The sequence below is a fragment of the Physeter macrocephalus genome, chromosome 2 (genome assembly GCF_002837175.3).
Source record: "Physeter macrocephalus isolate SW-GA chromosome 2, ASM283717v5, whole genome shotgun sequence".
Classification (NCBI taxonomy): domain Eukaryota; kingdom Metazoa; phylum Chordata; class Mammalia; order Artiodactyla; family Physeteridae; genus Physeter; species Physeter macrocephalus.
In genome coordinates this window covers 77,034,342-77,052,324 of record NC_041215.1, presented here as the reverse complement: position 1 = coordinate 77,052,324, position 17,983 = coordinate 77,034,342, and the positions used below count along the sequence as shown (strand labels likewise).

The following is a 17,983-nucleotide window of genomic DNA, read 5'->3' as shown; positions in this document are numbered from 1 at the left end:
AAACCTCTTTATTGAGTTGTCTCTATTTTCTCACTGTAAACAAAGGAGGAAAAAAGAGAATTTTGCTCAATACCCAATTCTACAAGGATTAACCTGCTGCAGTCACTGACCAACAGACAGAGGAAAGGAAGACATAAACAGGATGCTCTGTTCTTTGGACAAATAGGCCCCTTAGATAGTTAGGTGTACATCTCAAGAAGAATTCTAATGAGCTCAGACTCTTGCATCTTCCCATACATTAGAAAAACACTAAAGACATAAATTTGAGATATCTGTTCTTTGGGACTAGCAGTAATCTTTTACCAAGATGTTACTTGACTGCGTGTATTCCCAAGCCCCAAATCACATATATACTTACTGGCTTCTCTCCCACCTCTTTGGAGCAGTTTACTCAGAGCTACTGAGCGATTGTCTCCCACACTCTAGTCCTCAGTAAGACCCTGAATAAAACTTAAACTCACAGCTCTTACGTTGTGCATTTTCATTCAGTCAACATCACCTTCTATTTCCCGTTGAATTTACTGAAATCTGGCTTCTGACCACCAAGGAAACTGCTCTCCAGGGCCATCGGTGACTTCCAGATCACTAAATCCAATGGATAGTTTTTAGACCTTATTTTCCTTGACTTCTCAGTAGCATCTGGCACTCCTAAAGCCCTCCTCTCCCCCTCTAATGTTCACTTTCTCATTCCCCCCCCACTTTTTCAAGCCCAAAAGTGACTCTCTCTCAGCCCCTGTATCACTGACTTTCTAAATCTCATTAATTCTATCTCCTAAATATCTTTAGGAACTATACACTTTGCTAACTGCTATTGCTACTCCTCCAGGCCACCATAATTTCTCATCAGAACCTCTGTAAACATCTTCAACCTAGTCTCCCTAAATCTACTCCTGTCCAGCCTCCAATTCATCTTCCATACCCCACTCCAGGCAGCTCAAACTCCTTCCTGTTTCTCAAATAAAACAAATTTTTACCCAGATACTATTCCATTCATAGAATACTCTCTCCACTTTGACCACAGACCTCATGACTCCAGTTCTTGTTCTGACTTCCTTTATTCTCTATACCATATGAGAGCTCTCCTAGAACACTCCATACCCATCCAATACCAAATACTCAATGACCTGTCTTCCCCTGTAAGCTTCATGAGGGCAGAGAGCATGTCTCTTTGGGCCCATGCGTGTCTTGTGGAACAATGTATCCCCCATAACCTAGACAGGTATCTGACACATAACAGGTATTTAACTCTGTTGAATGAATGGATGGATTTAGGAATAAAATTTCAATGACATAAAATGCATATTCTCAACCATGAAGGTGTCTATGATCTACAGTTGAAATGAAAAATGCCATCTTCAGGTCATAAAGGAGCCTACCACAAGACTTACACTTCTAATAACAACAGCTTACTTGTGTCATTCCAGTATGCTAAGCCCTAGGCTGAGCCTTTCCATGCATTATTTGTCTTTGGTTCTTATGATGTTGTGAAGGATGTATGAAAATCTTAATTTCTAGGTGAGCAAACTAAGTCCAAAAAAGTTCAATAACATGTCCAAGGTCACAAATTACAAATGAATGAAACTGATTCAAACTGAGGTGTTCCTGAGTCCAAGTCCTGTGTTCTTAAATACTAACAGCTCTCTGGCTTTAGGCTTTCCTTTTTAGGTTTTTTTCTTTTAAGCTCTAGGCTTTCTGAGAAGCCTAGTTAGCACACAAATAAAACAACCAGAGATAAGAATCTGAATATTTCAGAGGGCAAAAGAGAATCTTGAAACAATTAAAAATGTTTTCACTTCACCCAAGTTTAATATTAGAAAATCTAATGATGTGATTGATTACATTAACAAATTAAAGAGGAAAAACCATATTCATCTCAACATACACAAAAAATATTCAATAAAATTCTACATCCATTCATGATTTCAAAAGAAAAACAAAATGGTTTCACAAACTGGAATTAGAGGAAATGTGAAGCATCTGCACTGAATAGTGAAATATTAGAAGTATTCTCTTTAAAATAAGAACAATTCAAAGATTCTTATCTCTACCTCTATTCTATACCTTGTAATACTTCTATATACTTCAATACTTCTATACTCTTCAATTCCACTGGCTAGGATGCAGAGGAAAAGACATACGACAAAACTGGCAGTGCAGGTAAGTGGCAAAGACAGGGACGATTCAATAAATGGTGCCAGAGAAAGAGTTTATCAATATGGAAAAAAATGAAGTTAGATAACAATATCACATCATGAACTAAGTTAATTCTAAATGAATTAAGTACTTAAATATCAAAGACAAAACTTTAATATTCTTAGAAAACATAAGAGAAATTAAAATTTCCAATAATATTACTGTAACGTAACCTCTTGGCTATTTGTAAGCTTTTCTCTTAGACCAGTTGTTCTCAAATATCAGTGTGCCTCTGAATCACCTGGAGGGCCTATGAAAGCACATACTGCTGGGCTCGCCACGCGCCCCCCCCGCCCCCCGCACCGGCCCCCGCAACCCAGAGTTTCTGATCCAGGAGGTCTGGAGTAGAACCTGAGAATCTAGTTTGTTTTGACCTCAGGGTAGGAAAGGATTTCATACACAAGGCATCAAAACAAAAAATAATAACCTTAAAAGAAAGACGATTAATTCATTTCATTAAAATTGAGAATTCCTATTTGTCAAAAGTACTAACAAAAGAGAAAATACAAGTTTCAAAAGCTTGAAGATATATGCAATACATATAAATGAAAAGGAATTTGACACAGAACACCTATAAATCTTTAAGAAAAAGGAAAACAAACTCATTTTTGAAATGGACAAAAGACATGAACAGGTATATTTTTAGAGGTGAACCATAAGTAATCAGTGAAATAAACAATAAAACCACAAGAAGACACCCTTTATTTATACCCACTAGTTTGGCAATATTTTAAAAGTTTGAAGAGGATGCATGTTGGCAAGGATGTGCCATATGGGAACTCTTATTTGCTGCTGGCAGGAACATACTTGGGTCATCCACTTTGGCAAACAAGTTGATGTTACTCTTTTAGACTGAGTATATAACTGCACTCCTAAGTATACCGCCAGAGAAACCTTTGCATATGAGGACCAAGAGATGTGTATCTGAATGTTCAGTGCAGCATTGTTTGTAACAGAAAACATTGAAAATTGCCCAAAAGTCTAATAGCTGGAGAATAGATAAGTAAATGTATGGCTTATTTATACAGTAGAATACAAAAGTAAAAATGAAGGGCTTCCCTGGTGGCACAGTGGTTAAGAATCCGCCTGCCAATGCAGGGGACACGGGTTTGATCCCTGGTCCAGGAAGATCCCACATGCCACAGAGCAACTAAGCCCGTGTGCCACCACTACTGAGCCCAGGTGCCACAACTACTGAAGCCTGCGCGCCTAGAGCCCGTGCTCCACAACAAGAGAAGCCACCGCAATGAGAAGCCTGTGCACCGTGACAAAGAGTAGCCCCCGCTCGCTGTGCACAGCAACGAAGAACCAAAGCAGCCAAAAATAAATTAATTAATTTAAAAAAAAAATTCTTTGAGAAAAAAAAAAAGTAAAAATAAATAAACTATACCTAGAGGAATCAATATAGTTGAATCAGTAGAAAGAAAAAAAAAGTTGTAATTGAATACATTTGATACTGCTTTTTAAAAAGTAAAAAATAAAAACTAAACATATTGTTTGGGAATTTACAGTATGTGGTAAAATTATAAAGAAAAACAGGAATGAGAAAAAAACTTCTGGAGAATGTTTACCTCCAGGGATTGGGATAGGTAGAAAGATGTGGGATCAAGTTGGGGGTGAGGAGGTGTTCTATGTTTTCTAAATTAAGTTGGATGGTGGAATCATGAGAGTTAACTTTATTATGATTCATAACTTCTACATACACACAATGGTTTGTTATTTTTTTAAAAATCCCCCAGAGGCTAGATCTCACAAGTAGAAAAAAATAGGTATTTTTTAACTTAAAATGCTTTGCAATTCATAGACAAACACGAGGAAGGGTGAAGACTTTTTAGCTTGTATTGGTTGTATTGCTTTGTTGCTAGCCCCCTTTCTTTCCTCCTTTTTTAAAAAAAATTTATCTATCTATTTTTGGCTGCGTTGGGTCTTTGTTGCTGCGCACGGGCTTTCTCTAGATGTGGTGAGCAGGGGCTACTCTTCGTAGTGGTGAGTGAGCTTCTCATTGCGGTGGCTTCTCTTGTTGCAAAGCATGGGCTCTAGGCGTGCGGACCTCAGTAATTGTGGCACATGGGCTCAGTAGTGTAGGCTCTAGAGAGCAGGCTCAGTAGTTGTGGCGCACGGGCTTAGTTGCTCCCCGGCATGTGCAATCTTCCTGGACCAGGGATCAAACCCATGTCCCCTGCATTGGCAGGCAGATTCTTAACCACTGCGCCACCAGGGAAGTCCCTGATTTCACTCTTGATCAGTAGACATAGTTATGTTCTTTGTAACAGCTGTATAATATTCAACATGGATTTACCACAAATTATTTAGCCATTCCGTTATTGATGGACATTTAGGTTGCTTCCCGATTCCTGCAAACACTGCCGCACTAAAAATCCTTCTTAGAGTTCCTTTTGTGACAGTATTTTATTTCCACTCTCCCCAAATGTGGGATCACTAGGTTAAAGAGTAAGTATATATATATACTTTAAATTTTTACTGGAGTATAGTTGATTTACAATGTTGTGTAAGAGTAAGTATATTTTTTAAAAAAAAATAGATATTAACAAACTACTTCCCTAATTCGGTGGAAATTCACTTTCCCACCAGCAGGGCAGAAGTGCATCCTTACCTCACATCTATGCCAGCAATGGATATCACTATTGTTGTTCTGTCAGTCTCATGGGAGAAAATGTTACTTTATTGTTGTTTTAACTTACATTTCACTAACTTCTTAGTGAGGTTGGACATTTTATCATATGCTCATTGGTGATTTAATTCTTCTTTGAACTGCCTGTTCAACTCTTTCGTTCATTGTTCTATTAGGCTGACTTTTTATTATTAATTTTTAGGAGTTGTTTTGTATATTAAACACATTAACCCTTAACACATGACATGATTATTCCCCATATCTCCTTGCGCAGTACCTGCCGACTTGAATATCTTTTGTCACATATACAGTCAGCCCTCCAAAGCCACGGGCTCAGCATACATATATTCCACCAACCACAGATCAAAAATATTCAAAAAAAAAAAAATTCCAGAAAGTTCCAAAAAGCAAAAAATTTGAATTGGCCGTGGACCAGCAACTATTTATATAGGATTTACATTGTATTTACAGAGCATTTACATTGTATTAGGTATTATAAGTAATCTAGAGATGATTTAAAGTATATGGGAGGATGTGTGCAGGTTACATGCAAATACTACACCATTTTATACAAGAAACTTGAGCATCCTCAGATTTTGGTGTCTGAGGGGGTCCTGGAAACAATCCCCCAAAGATACTGAGAGATGACTATAATTAAAAAAAAATGTTATGTAGTCATAAATGTCTTTCTTTTCCTTTATGGTTTCTAGATTTCTTGTCAACCTATGGCCTCCCCTACCTCAATATTATACAGATTATATGCTTCTTAATTTTCTTTTCCTCTTTTCACTGATTTTGGATTTTTTATACTCATACCTTTAATCTACTGTATCTGGAATTTTGTTTTTCTTTTGTGTGATGTACAGAGTCTTTTTGTTTGTTTGCTTTCTTCCAAATGGATAGCCAATTATGATGGTAACATTGATGAAATAAGCATTCTTTCCCTGGTAAACTGAAATACCATAATGTCATAGAAAAAGTTCTTATACACACTTGGGCTGTTTCTGTCCTCTCTGTTCTTGCCATGGATATATTTTGTTTATTCCTGTGTGAAGACCTTGTTTTGAATAAAGCCAGGTCTCCCTTCACGTCTTCAAAATTTTCTTGGTTATCCTTGGATACTTGTTCTTCTGCATAAAGTTTAAAACTCCCATTGGGTTTACAATTAGAATTATATTAACTATAAATATTAGTTGAAGAGGGAAGGATGTTTCTATATTAATTTTTCTCTTTCAGTAACATGGTATCCTTCTATTCATACCATGTTTTCTGTTTTGCGATAAGATTTTATAGTATTCTACTACAAGATTTACAGGATTCTACTTCCTATTCTAAATGGTTATTTCTAGTATGGGCAAAAGTTATTGGATTCTGCATGGTTATCTTATATCCAGATACCTTTCCAAATTCTCTCATTATTTTAGCCATCTCTTGGGTTTCTAGACATGTATTATATGATCTGCAAATAGGAAAAAAGTCACAAATTTTCTATTATTTATACAGATTTTTTCATTATCTTATGCATTAGCTAAAACCTCTAAAACAAAGTTGAATGACGAAGGTACCAAGCATCAGTGTCTTATTTATTTAATGGAAATGTCTTCAGTATTTCACAGTTTAAGCTGATGTTTGCTGTTGGATATTGGTAAAGGTGTTTATCATCAGAGCTGCCACCTTAGATGTGAAGTATGTAGTGCACAATGGGGCAACATCTAAGAGGAGTTTGTTTTCTCCCAGTGTACTGGATCAGTTTAAAGTATCTGTTCCTTGTAGGTCAAAGGTATAAAACAATCTGGACCTGATGTCTTTTTTAGTGATAGATTTCAAATGACCTTAGCAGTTGCTTATAATGTTATTGGTCTATTTAGGTTTTCTAGTTCCTCTTGGGTCAAATTTGGTAGTTTATATTTGGCAAGGAAACAATCCTTTTTTTCCTTCTGTAAGATTTTTAAGAATATTACCATATATTAATAATTTAATTAAATTTAATAAACTGTCCTAATTTTAAAATATTATTTATATCTATGACTATATTTCTTTCTTATTCTGAATGTTGTATATTGTGCTTTTTCTCAGTCAGATTTGCAGTGGTTTATCTATTTTATTCTACTTGTTTTAAAGAACCAGCTTTTCATTTTATTTGTAATTTCTTCTATTTTTAATTTATGGTTGTGATAGGCTAAGTCATGCCGCCTCCCAAAGATGTCCACAACTTAATCCTTGCAAGATATGAATATGTTATGTTACATGGCAAAAGATGCTTTGCTGATGTAATTAAGGTTATGGATTTTCTGATTGGGAGAAAACCCTGGATTATCTGGGCAGCCCAATCTAATTACATGAACCCTTTCAAAAACAGAGAACTTTGGCTGGAGGAAGAAGAGATGAAGAGGAGAAAGAAGGAGAAGTCAGAGAGATTCCAAGCCAGTGAGACAGAGGGACAGAGGGGGCCATGTGCAAGGAACAGAGAGAGGCGCTAAGGACAACCCTCAGCCAACAGCCAGTGAGTGTATGGAGACCTCAGTCTTACAACCGCAAGGAGCTAGATTTTGCCAGCAACCTAAATTAGCTTGGGAGCTGATTCTACCTCAGAGTCTTTCCATAAGAGCCCAGGCCAGCTAACACCTTGATTTTGACCTTGTGAGACCCTGAGGAGAGAAACCAGCCAAGCCAATCTGGACTTCTGATGTAGAGAAACTGTGAGGTAATATGTTTGGGTTGTTTTAAGCCACTACGTTTGTGGTAAATTGTTATGGCAACAACAGAAAACTAATACAACTGTTCATGGATTTTTTTGGTGTTTATTTTTCCTTGTATATTTTGCTGTTCTCTTTTAGTTTCTTTTTTTTCTCCTGGTTTTATGGAGATATAATTGACCTTCAGTTTCTTAAGTGAATACTCCATTTACATATTTTAAGTTTTTCTTTCAATAAATAAAGGCATTTAAGCCTATTTTCCTCTGAGAACCATTTTATCTAAGACCCATAGATTTTCCAATAAATGTTCTATTTTTAATAATTCCTAGATATTTCTTAATCTTATATATTAAGATATAGAGCACAGTATAAATTTGTTTTTAGAAATTCCAGATTAAAGGTATATCTAGTATATGAAACTTTTTTTTTTAGCTTTAAAAGCTTTTATTGTTATACAGAATTGCATGTGTATTTAGAAGATATAAAAAGTGAAAAGAAAAATAATCAACTGGAATCCAGCCACCTAGAGATCATTTCTGTTAACATTCTGATGCATATCTTTCCAGATGTTCAGAGAATGCCTTGGCATATAACTAACGCACTAAAGGCATGTTATCTAAACCATTTTAAATACTGTACTCAGAACCATAGAACCCTCTCACAGGCAAGCTACATAAAGTTTTGGGTAGTCTCCATTCTCTTCCTCAGAAATACGGCCGTCCACTGAGGATGATCAAACACAGGCTGAGTGATGGTGGGGATGTTGTGGAAACAGCAGGACCATGTGGGGAGAGCTCAGGATTGGAAAGACCAGCGCCTGAGTCCCAGCTCTGCCACCTGCTGTGTAACCTGTGTGTCCTCAGCATCTGTAAAGACTACCTCACTTGAAGGACTATGTGAGATAAGCAGAATGCCTCACACTGCGCTCTGGCTCTAATATCCTGCATTCTGGTGTGGCACAAAGGAGGTGAGGCAAAGTGAGAGGAACAAACCGCTGAAAGCAGAAAAGAAAGCTAGGAAAGTCCTGAAGAGATGCTAGTAGACCAAGGGGGTCCCCAAAGCAACTGGTAGCATCTCAATGGCCCCTGCTCTTGCCATCCTACTCTCTGAAAGGAGAGGGTCCACCAGCTGGCAGCAGAGGAGGACGCTGTCTCCCAGATGAGAACACTGAGGGAAAATCAACTTTGAGGGCAGGAGATCTGGGCTAGGCTCAGCCACCCAATTTGAGATATTTTCCTTGTTCCTTCTTGATCAGTAAGATCATGTTTGATACATGGTTCTCCCTATGCTCCCCTTCTGTCTGGCACCTTTCAATCCGCCAATCCCTACCTCCAGGCATGCTAATGCAAACTTAAATTATTAATAGTGTCCATATAGATATCAACTTTTACTTACTTAAAATTCAAAAAGGCTTAAGGCTTTAAAAACCTTACTTTAAGAAGCAGAAAAATGACAAATAAATGTCTGCTAAGAAATCCTTTTTTAAAGAGGTCATAAATTCATATATTCTAAAATATGCCTTGAGGCTTTATGAACTCACTCCAGTTTCTTCTCCTATATCCACAGAAAAGTAAGTTCACAATGATGTCCCAATCAGGAGCTGGATATATGTACTAAGGAAGGGAAGTGAATTGACATAGTTTGTCAAAAAAATTGACAAAGATTTTTCAACAAAATGGTTAACACCAAAAACATTAAAAATTAACCTTGGACTTCCCTGGTGGCGCAGTGGCTGGAAATCCACCTGCCAGTGCAGGGGACATGGGTTCGAGCCCTGGCCCGGGAAGATCCCACATGCCGCAGAGCAACTAAGCCCGTGTGCCACAACTATGGAGCCCGCGTGCCACAACTACTGAAGCCCACGCGCCTAAAGTCCGTGCTCTGCAACAAGAGAAGCCACCCAGTGAGAAGCTCATGAACCACAGTGAAGAGTGGCCCCCGCTCGCCGCAACTAGAGAAAGCCCGCACGCAGCAACAAAGACCTAAGGCAGCCAAAAATTAAAAAAAAAAAAAAAAAAATTAACCTTTACTTTTGTGATCTAGAACAGCCAAATTCCTATCTCACTCCATTAACTTACATTTAAATATAGTGCTCTTAAGAGTATGTGTTTTTTGGGGACTTCCCCGGTGGTCCAGTGGTTAAGACTCGTGCTCCAATGCAGGGGGCCTGGGTTCGACCCCTGGTCAAGGAACTAGATCCCCCATGCCACAACTAAGAGACCGCATGCGGCAACAAAGACCTGGTACAGCCAAATAAATAAATACTTGAAAAAAGAGTATGTGTTTTTAGTAAATGAAGACATTTAATAAATGAAATGAAAATAAAATAATCACTGAGCCTTCAAAATCTAACAAAGATGTAAAAATTCATCTCTTTACTGATAAAGTTAAACCTAGAAAATAGAAGTGACAGAGAATGTGAGAAAGAAATCTATAGCTCTTGCCTATGCTAATTTATCCAGCACATGGAATTTAAAGTCCAAACAATGGCAGCCTAGATATTATGAGATGGCAATTTCTCTACATACATATGTCCATATTTATTTATTTTTTTAACATCTTTATTGGAATATGTCCATATTTAAACCCTTACATTCAAGCTCATAACTGAATTCTGCAGTTCTGGTGCCCCCTCGGGGTAAATACTTATAATGGAAACAAATGGAACAGTGACTAGTGGGAATGAGATGATTTCCAAGAAACTATGAATGAATGGAAAACATCGGAAGTATCTGAATTGTTTTACTTTTTATATCTTGTTTAGAAATATACTGAGATACTGACCTGTAAGATGTAGAGAATGACAGCTGTCAGTCCAACCCAGCTGTGCAGACTATACATATTGGGGATGTTCCTGGCATTGTGGAAATCAAAAACAGCCACCAGAGAAATAATTGCAAGAATGGCAGCAACAGCGTTTAACCCTGCATGGATGGATTTCATCAGGAGCTTGCTGCATTTCCAGGTCCATGGCAGTCTGTATACGATGATGGCTAAAAAGAGACAAAAGGGGACAGAATGTAGTGGTGCTGTTTTTTTAATCAACACAAGATGAACAGTTCGACACAGTGAACACTCCCTTTTGTGAAACCCTTTTCTCTTGGCTTCTGCTTCCCCCCTCTTCCCTGCCTCTCAGTGGTTCCTTCTTGGGCTCTTTGCTGGCATCTTCTTTACTCCCAACTTATAAACGAACCTTGCTGCCTCTCAGGCTCAGTCCTAGGATTTTTTTCCTCTCTCTGCTCTCTGCATGATCTCATTCACTCTTCCATTAAAATGCTACCTGCATGGTAGGGACCGCAAAATTCTCATCTCCAGCCCAGAACTTTCTTCTGAACTCCACACCCACATAATCCAATGGCTTCTTGACATCTCCACATAGATGCCTCTCAAATATCTTAAACTCAACATGTCCAAAATGAAATTCTTAATCTTATGATCTGGTTTCTTCATATAAGTGTCTTAATTTGACAAGAAAAAGAGAGACTAAACAATAGAAAAATATGCGCAAAGATTTAAATAGACAAAGTATGTCCAAGAGTCTATCTAAGTATCTCACAAGAGTATATCCAAGTGACTAATAAACATAATAAAGATATCAACTTCATTGGTCAACAGAGAAATGAGAATACCTCTACCACATATCTGAATGGCTAAATATGGAAAATACTGAGTATTGGAGAGGTTGTGAAACAATCAGAATGCTCATGAGTTTACATGAGAACAAACACTTTGGAAAACTAGCAGCATCTACTTAAGCAAAACATATGCATACCTTATGATCTAGTAATTCTACTCCTGAGTATATGCCCCAAAGAAGTATGTACATAAGTTCACCAAAAGACAAGTACTAGAATATTATTACAGCACTATTCATTGTAGCCCAAACCTGGGAACTTCCCAATGTCCATCATTAAGAGATTGTAAAAATAAATTGTGATATATTCACACCGTGGAATAATATACAGCAAAGAGGATGAATGAACTAAAACTAGAACTTCACCAGTGATATGGACCAACCTATAATGTCAATGCCAAGAAACCAGACATAAACAAGTATACACTGTATGATTCAACTGATATGAAGTATAAAAACAGGCAACACTCATCTCTGCAATAAGAAAAGTCAAGATATTGGTTGCCCTTGTGAGGAAGGGGTATAGCAACTGGAAAGGAATGCACGGGGGATTTCTGGGCTCCTGCTAATAATCTGATTTTCAAACTAGGTGTTAGATACATAGGTAATCACTGAGGGAAGATTCATTAAGCTATATATTTATATGTATACTTTTCTGCATGTAGATTAAACTTCAACAAAAAGATACTTTAAAAGCTTTTTTTTTCTTTAGTGTCCTGGCTTAAGCAATAGGTTATATACCCACCTTACCCAGCATGCAATTAATTTTTGTTCTGAAGACAATATCCTGCCCCAACCCACCCTCATTCCACTCCTTCAGTCCATGTCAGGGAAAATTTAGATGTCTGGAAATATATGGCAGATTGAAAATGTTTAAAGAGTACTTCCTTGGAAAATGGATTCTATTATATCAGCAGTGAATCATGTATATTTCTTAATTCCAGAAAAGAAGAAGCAGACACTGCTGCTGCCTTTTCCCTTCAAAGACATTCATAATTTGAATAAATGAAACTTAATTGGATCATAAAAATGTAAAAGATTATCTTGTCCATTTTCAGGCAGAAACACAAAAAACCTACAAAGATAGATGTGAATTCAGCCTCTTCGGAGCTTTCAGCACAAGATGTCAATCTTCCTATTATTTGGTTCCATTCCACCATTTGACAGCCCTCACCATTAGGACAGTATTCCTTTTATGTAATACAAATTCTGAAGGACTACCACTTACTAATTTTAGTGCATATATGGCTATCTTATAAATGTTGATTGATTATATTTCCTTGAGGATATGGAAACTTTGTAGACAATCATTTCTATATTCAACAAATTTTTTCAAACCATTTAACACAACACCTTAAAAGGTACACTTTGTTTTTTTTGGCCATGCTGCACATCTTGCAGGATCCTAGTTCCTCGACCAGGGATCGAACCCTGGGCCCTGACAGTGAAAGTGCCTGAGTCCCAACCACTGGACCACCAGGGAAATCCCAAAAGGTACACTTTTAAAAGCTAGTTCAGGGAATTCCCTGGTGGTCCAGTGGTTAGGACTCAGCACTTCCACTGCCAGGGCCTGGGTTCAATCACTGGTCTGGGAACTGAGATCCTGTAAGCCCTGCCACATGGCCCCAAAAATTAATTAATTAATTAATTAAAAATAAAAGCTAGTTCAAGTCCCCTTCTCATCCCTACTTCATCCTCTTTGAAGGCAAAAATGTGTCTTGCTGTTTCTCCTTGTATCCCCAAAGCCTAGGACAGCCCTGGGCTCAAAATATGTATGCAGCTCCATCAGTATTTTTTTTTAACTTATTTTGAGATACTGTAGATTTACATACAGTTGTAACAAATAATACAGAGAGATCCCATATACTCTTCACACAGTTTCCCCCAGTGGTAACATCTTACATAACTACAGTATAGTATTACATCCAGGAAATTGACGTCAATATAATCCACTAACTTTTTTCGAATTTCAGTAGTTTTATTTGCGTGTGTGTGTGACCCTTAAGTATTTTTTAAACAAATAAATGTAAAGCACTTTCTGCAGACTGATCAAAGTCCAGAAATCAAATTGATGTCAACTCTAACACTATGGTTTCCCTTCCTCATGCTTTTTCTCCTCTGATGACTCAGCGGCACACCCTATATGATCTAGTGGGTTTTTTTGCTTTTGGTTTGTTTTTTGCATTTTAAATTATTTTTATACTTAAAATTATATCATGAACATTTCACATATCATTAAATTATCCTTGAAAACATGAATTTAAGGACTGTACAATATTCTCATACATATTGGATTTTCTAGATAATAATCAATTGTATGTTGACATACAATTGACATATAGATTATTTCCAATATTTACTAACTTCAACAAAAAGTTGAAGTAAAATAAATTTCACTGTCGTAATTATATGATTCTTTAGTTTTTAAGGAAAGCAAATGCCTCTTTACTCAAAGACTTAGTAACCTTTTATCTACACAATCGAGTTTTTTGCAATCAATCTGTCGTCAGGCAGCAGCAAAATAAAAATCTACAAAATATTAAAACCTAATAACGTGGGGCTTCCCTGGTGGTGCAGTGGTTAAGAATCTGCCTACCAATGCAGGGGACACAGGTTTGAGTCCTGGTCCAGGAAGATCCCACATGCCACAGAGCAACTAAGCCCGTGCGCCACATCTACTGAGCCTGCGCTCTAGAGCCCGCGAGCCACAACTACTGAGCCTGCGAGCCACAACTACTGAAGCCCGTGCGCCTAAAGCCCGCACACCGCCACGAAGAGTAGCCCTCGCTTGCCACAACTAGAGAAAGCCCACACGCAGCAACGAAAACCCAACGCAGCCAAAAATAAATAAATAAAATAAATAAATTTATTTAAAAAACCCAAAAACCTAGTAACGCATTTCCCTTTCTCCTGGTTTAGCCTCATTTATTACACACACACAAACACCTGAGCCCTTGCAAGGTAGCAGGCACCATGCTAAGTGCTTTACATGTTTACATTATAATTCTCGACTCAACTGTGTGAGGAAGGTATGGTTATTATTACCATTACACAGAGCAGGAAGCAGAGGCACAGAGATGTGAAGTAGTTTGCTCAATATCATTTAATGTTATTAAATTAATATCACTGTTGTTATCATCATCGTGGTCACCATCATTACATCCTCCAGGCACCACCCCAGGGGAAGGAATCTTAGATGAGGGAACTTGAACATCCACAGGCGAAAAGGAAATACTCAGGATGTTTGTTCAAATAGCAAATTATAAGCAATAAATCACAACAGCTTTTCCTCCCCAATCTGGGTCATATTGTATCAAAAACTTCCAAAATCAAAACTAACTTTGGATGTTAGAAATCAAGAATAGTTATCATGACTGAGGAGAGTTACAGGGGTTACCAAGGGGATTCTGGGGTGCTGGAATGTTGTTTCATGATGGGTACATGAGTGTGTTCATGTGATGGAAACACATCACTTATGATTTAGGTACTTTTCTGCATGTATGTGGTTCTTCAATTAAAAGTACCTTGAAAAGGTTGCCCAAAATTCAAAGACAACTATGCTCCCAATGAAGAATTTTCACTCTTCTCAATACTATGGGCACCACACAGAAATATGTCAAATTTTCCACAAAACTGAAGTCTACCCTCTTTGAGTGTCAAACGTGGACTTTTAAACTTTTCACATTTACTCAAATGTTCTTCAAATTGGTTGCACACTAGCTTTCCTTATCTAGCAGTAGCATGAGTGGAACACAATTTAATCTTTTATTGATGGTTTGGGGGTCATCAACAAAACACACTGTCCTATTACTATAAGAGAAAGCCCCTAGGAATTTTTGAAGCAGGAGAGGTACTTGCCTCTGATCCAAATGGGCCCACACAATTACATTTCTCTTTTAGTCCCTGGGTCTAGTGTAGAATTTTTCTATCTCCTCTTTTAGTTTCTTGCTCAGGTTAGGGTGCCTACCTCCAACCTCTCCCCTCCATCAGCCTGCATTATCTATTATTCCTACCAGTTTTAAGTTCTATTTAAGTTTATAAACTTTTATGATGGCAAAAAACATCTGGGCGATGAGTACATGGGGATATGTTATATTATTTTCTGTATGGTTGAAAGAGTTCATAATAGTTTTAAAGTTAGAACAATATTTCTGTAAGCTTGCAAACCCAATAGCCAATTAGTCTCAACTGCTAAGTAGGCAGCTTGTGGAAATCTCAGCAGCTCTCATAGGAGTGAGGCATGGAGTTTTCAGCACCTATCCTGGCAACAGAGAAGTTCTGTGGGGTAGCTGACTATGTTTCAAAATGCTCTCTGGATAGATGGAGGATAACTGCAAAATGCTGCATTTGCATAAGGTGTTTACATGCTTTTTAAAATGCGTAAGTAACCAAAATACGGTGGACTTCAGGAGAAAGGGCAACCTTAGCAAACCAACCACATTTCTTAAACAAGTAGCTCTTCTCAACAGTAGTATAAACTGCCTGGAGAGTGGAATTTAAATATTTCTTGCTTCTTTGGCTTGGCACTTACCTAGACACCATTCCTGAGGTTCAGTGAGAAGGAAGAAAAAGGTCTCATAAGCCCATGAGGAGGGAAAATGCTATCAAACAGCTACTTGTGACTGAAACAAGGGTTTTTCTGTTAGAGGCCCTAGTTGGCAAAACAATTTTCGCCCAGAAAATGAGGGGAAACATGAACACATATAATGTGAAAAATACATTTTAAATCTTTCTAAAAGAAAAATTATTGGTGGTGGAACATGCTATTGTGATAAACTTAAAAAGGAAGGAAGGAAGGAAGGAAGGAAGGAAGGAAGGAAAGGGAAAAGAAATCAATACCTGTGTACAATTATCTTTCAACAATGAAGGGAAAAATAAAGTAACTTGAATTGAATTTAATTATTAGAAATTTTCTCAGTTCCTAGCAGCATAATCAACTCAGGAATATGTGAAATATATATTCTCCAAGATGTAATCTCTGGTTTGACACCAGCTTTCCATCCATATACCATTACAAAACTATCCACATACACAAATTTGTCTCATAGGAGGCAATGCAAATTTAGAATTTGTCAAAGTGAATGTGGGGAGAAGGGCACTTGGAGGGAGAGAAATGTCCCCAAACATAGAAAACAATTTGACTCCAGTTCTTCTATGTTTAAATCTTGTGATTTACGAAGGTAGGAGTACGTCAGTCTTGTTCACTGTCAGATCCCAGCATTTAGCACAGAGCCTAGCACATAGCAGGAATTCAGTAAGTATGTGTTGAATATACAAATCTTGATAAAGTACAGTAATTTATTATTTCCCAGAAAATGAGCAGATCCTCTTTTAAAACGCACAAATCAAAACCTCAACTGCTGACCCAAGTGTTCGTTCATACATATAAAACCAAATGGTTGGGCTTCCCTGGTGGCGCAGTGGTTAAGATTCCTCCTGCCAATGCAGGGGACACGGGTTCGAGCCCTGGTCCGGGAAGATCCCACATGCCACAGAGCAACTAAGCCCGCGCGCCACAATTACTGAGCCTGGACTCTAGAGCCCCTGAGCCACAACTACTAAAGCCCGCGTGCCTAGAGCCCGTGTTCCGCAACAAGAAAAGCCACTGCAATGAGAAGCCCGTGCACCGCAACCAAAGAGTAGCCCCTGTTCACGGCAACTAGAGAAAGCCCGCGGGCAGCAATGGAGACCCAATGCAGGCAAAAATAAATAAATAAAAATAAATTTATATTTAAAAAAATTGTCCTTTCAAATAAGTAAAAAGTATTCTGCACTCGGTCCCACCTAATAGCTTTAGGTAAGCTTTAAGTGAACCCCAAAATAAAATAAGAGTAAGTTATTGAGACTGAAGTACACTGGAATTTTAAGACACTTATAAATTCTACTTAAATATGGTGTGCCCATTACACTTTTCTTAACACTTCGAATAATGTATTACTTTGACCTCCTTGGTAGAATGTTCCAAGCACGATTATCAAGATTTACAACTTATTTCCCTGTGCACCTAAGAATTCACCTGACTCAGTCCAAAGGACCTCAAGTTTAAATGTAAAAGCAGAGAATCCTCTTTAAATACACTTCTTGAAAAGATTCCTGCAGTGGCTACCAAAGAGAATCTGAGCTCTGAAACATGCCCGTGCTCTCAGACTGTCTCACAGCATGAATATCATGAAACTGAAAACCTCTGGAGAATCCAAATGAAAGAAGTGATCTGGATGATTTGGAAGATTTGTTTTAGCAACTTGGCACTAGAAGCATCTCTTTGAAGTGACTAAAATCCTCACAAAGGCACCTACTTGGTACGAAATGAAAAGAGAAAAATTCAATTAATTGGCTAGACATTTACAAATACCCAGAAACACCAGCTATATTTTCTTATGCCTCATATCAATATTATGACATTAGAACTAGTATTGGCTCTGATATCATTGGTGGTCTAACCCTGGTTAGGCATTTGATCTCTAAAATTAGGAGTTGAACTTCAAGTCCTAGACAGCTCTAAATATTTAGGGCTCAGCTTTTCTAAAAGAAAACCATAATTCGCCTCTAACAAACTCAAATGAGAACAACTTACAGATAGGGCTACATCTTACTCATTTGTTTTACACTGTCTGGCATACAGTAAGTGCTTAATAAATGCATGCTAATTAAATAAATAGGATAATATATGAAAAAATCGAATGAATGAATGAATGAACAGACTTAGAAAAGTACAGCTGGGACTTCCCTGGTAGAGCAGTGGTTAAGAATCCACCTGCCAATGCAGGGGACACGGGTTCAAGCCCTGGTCCGGGAAGATCCCACATGTTGCAGAGCAACGAAGCCTGT

General features: G+C 37.8%; 1 protein-coding gene across 1 annotated transcript in view; it reads right to left on the bottom strand.

Moving 5' to 3' along the window:
• The window catches only part of CYBRD1 (cytochrome b reductase 1), a 31,301-nt gene that overhangs the window by 6,482 nt on the left and 6,836 nt on the right, over nucleotides 1-17,983 (bottom strand). Inside the window, exon 2 of the mRNA XM_007110499.3 lies at nucleotides 10,306-10,514. Coding sequence (XP_007110561.1) covers nucleotides 10,306-10,514 — 209 coding nt within the window. The remainder of the gene's footprint in view (nucleotides 1-10,305; nucleotides 10,515-17,983) is intronic.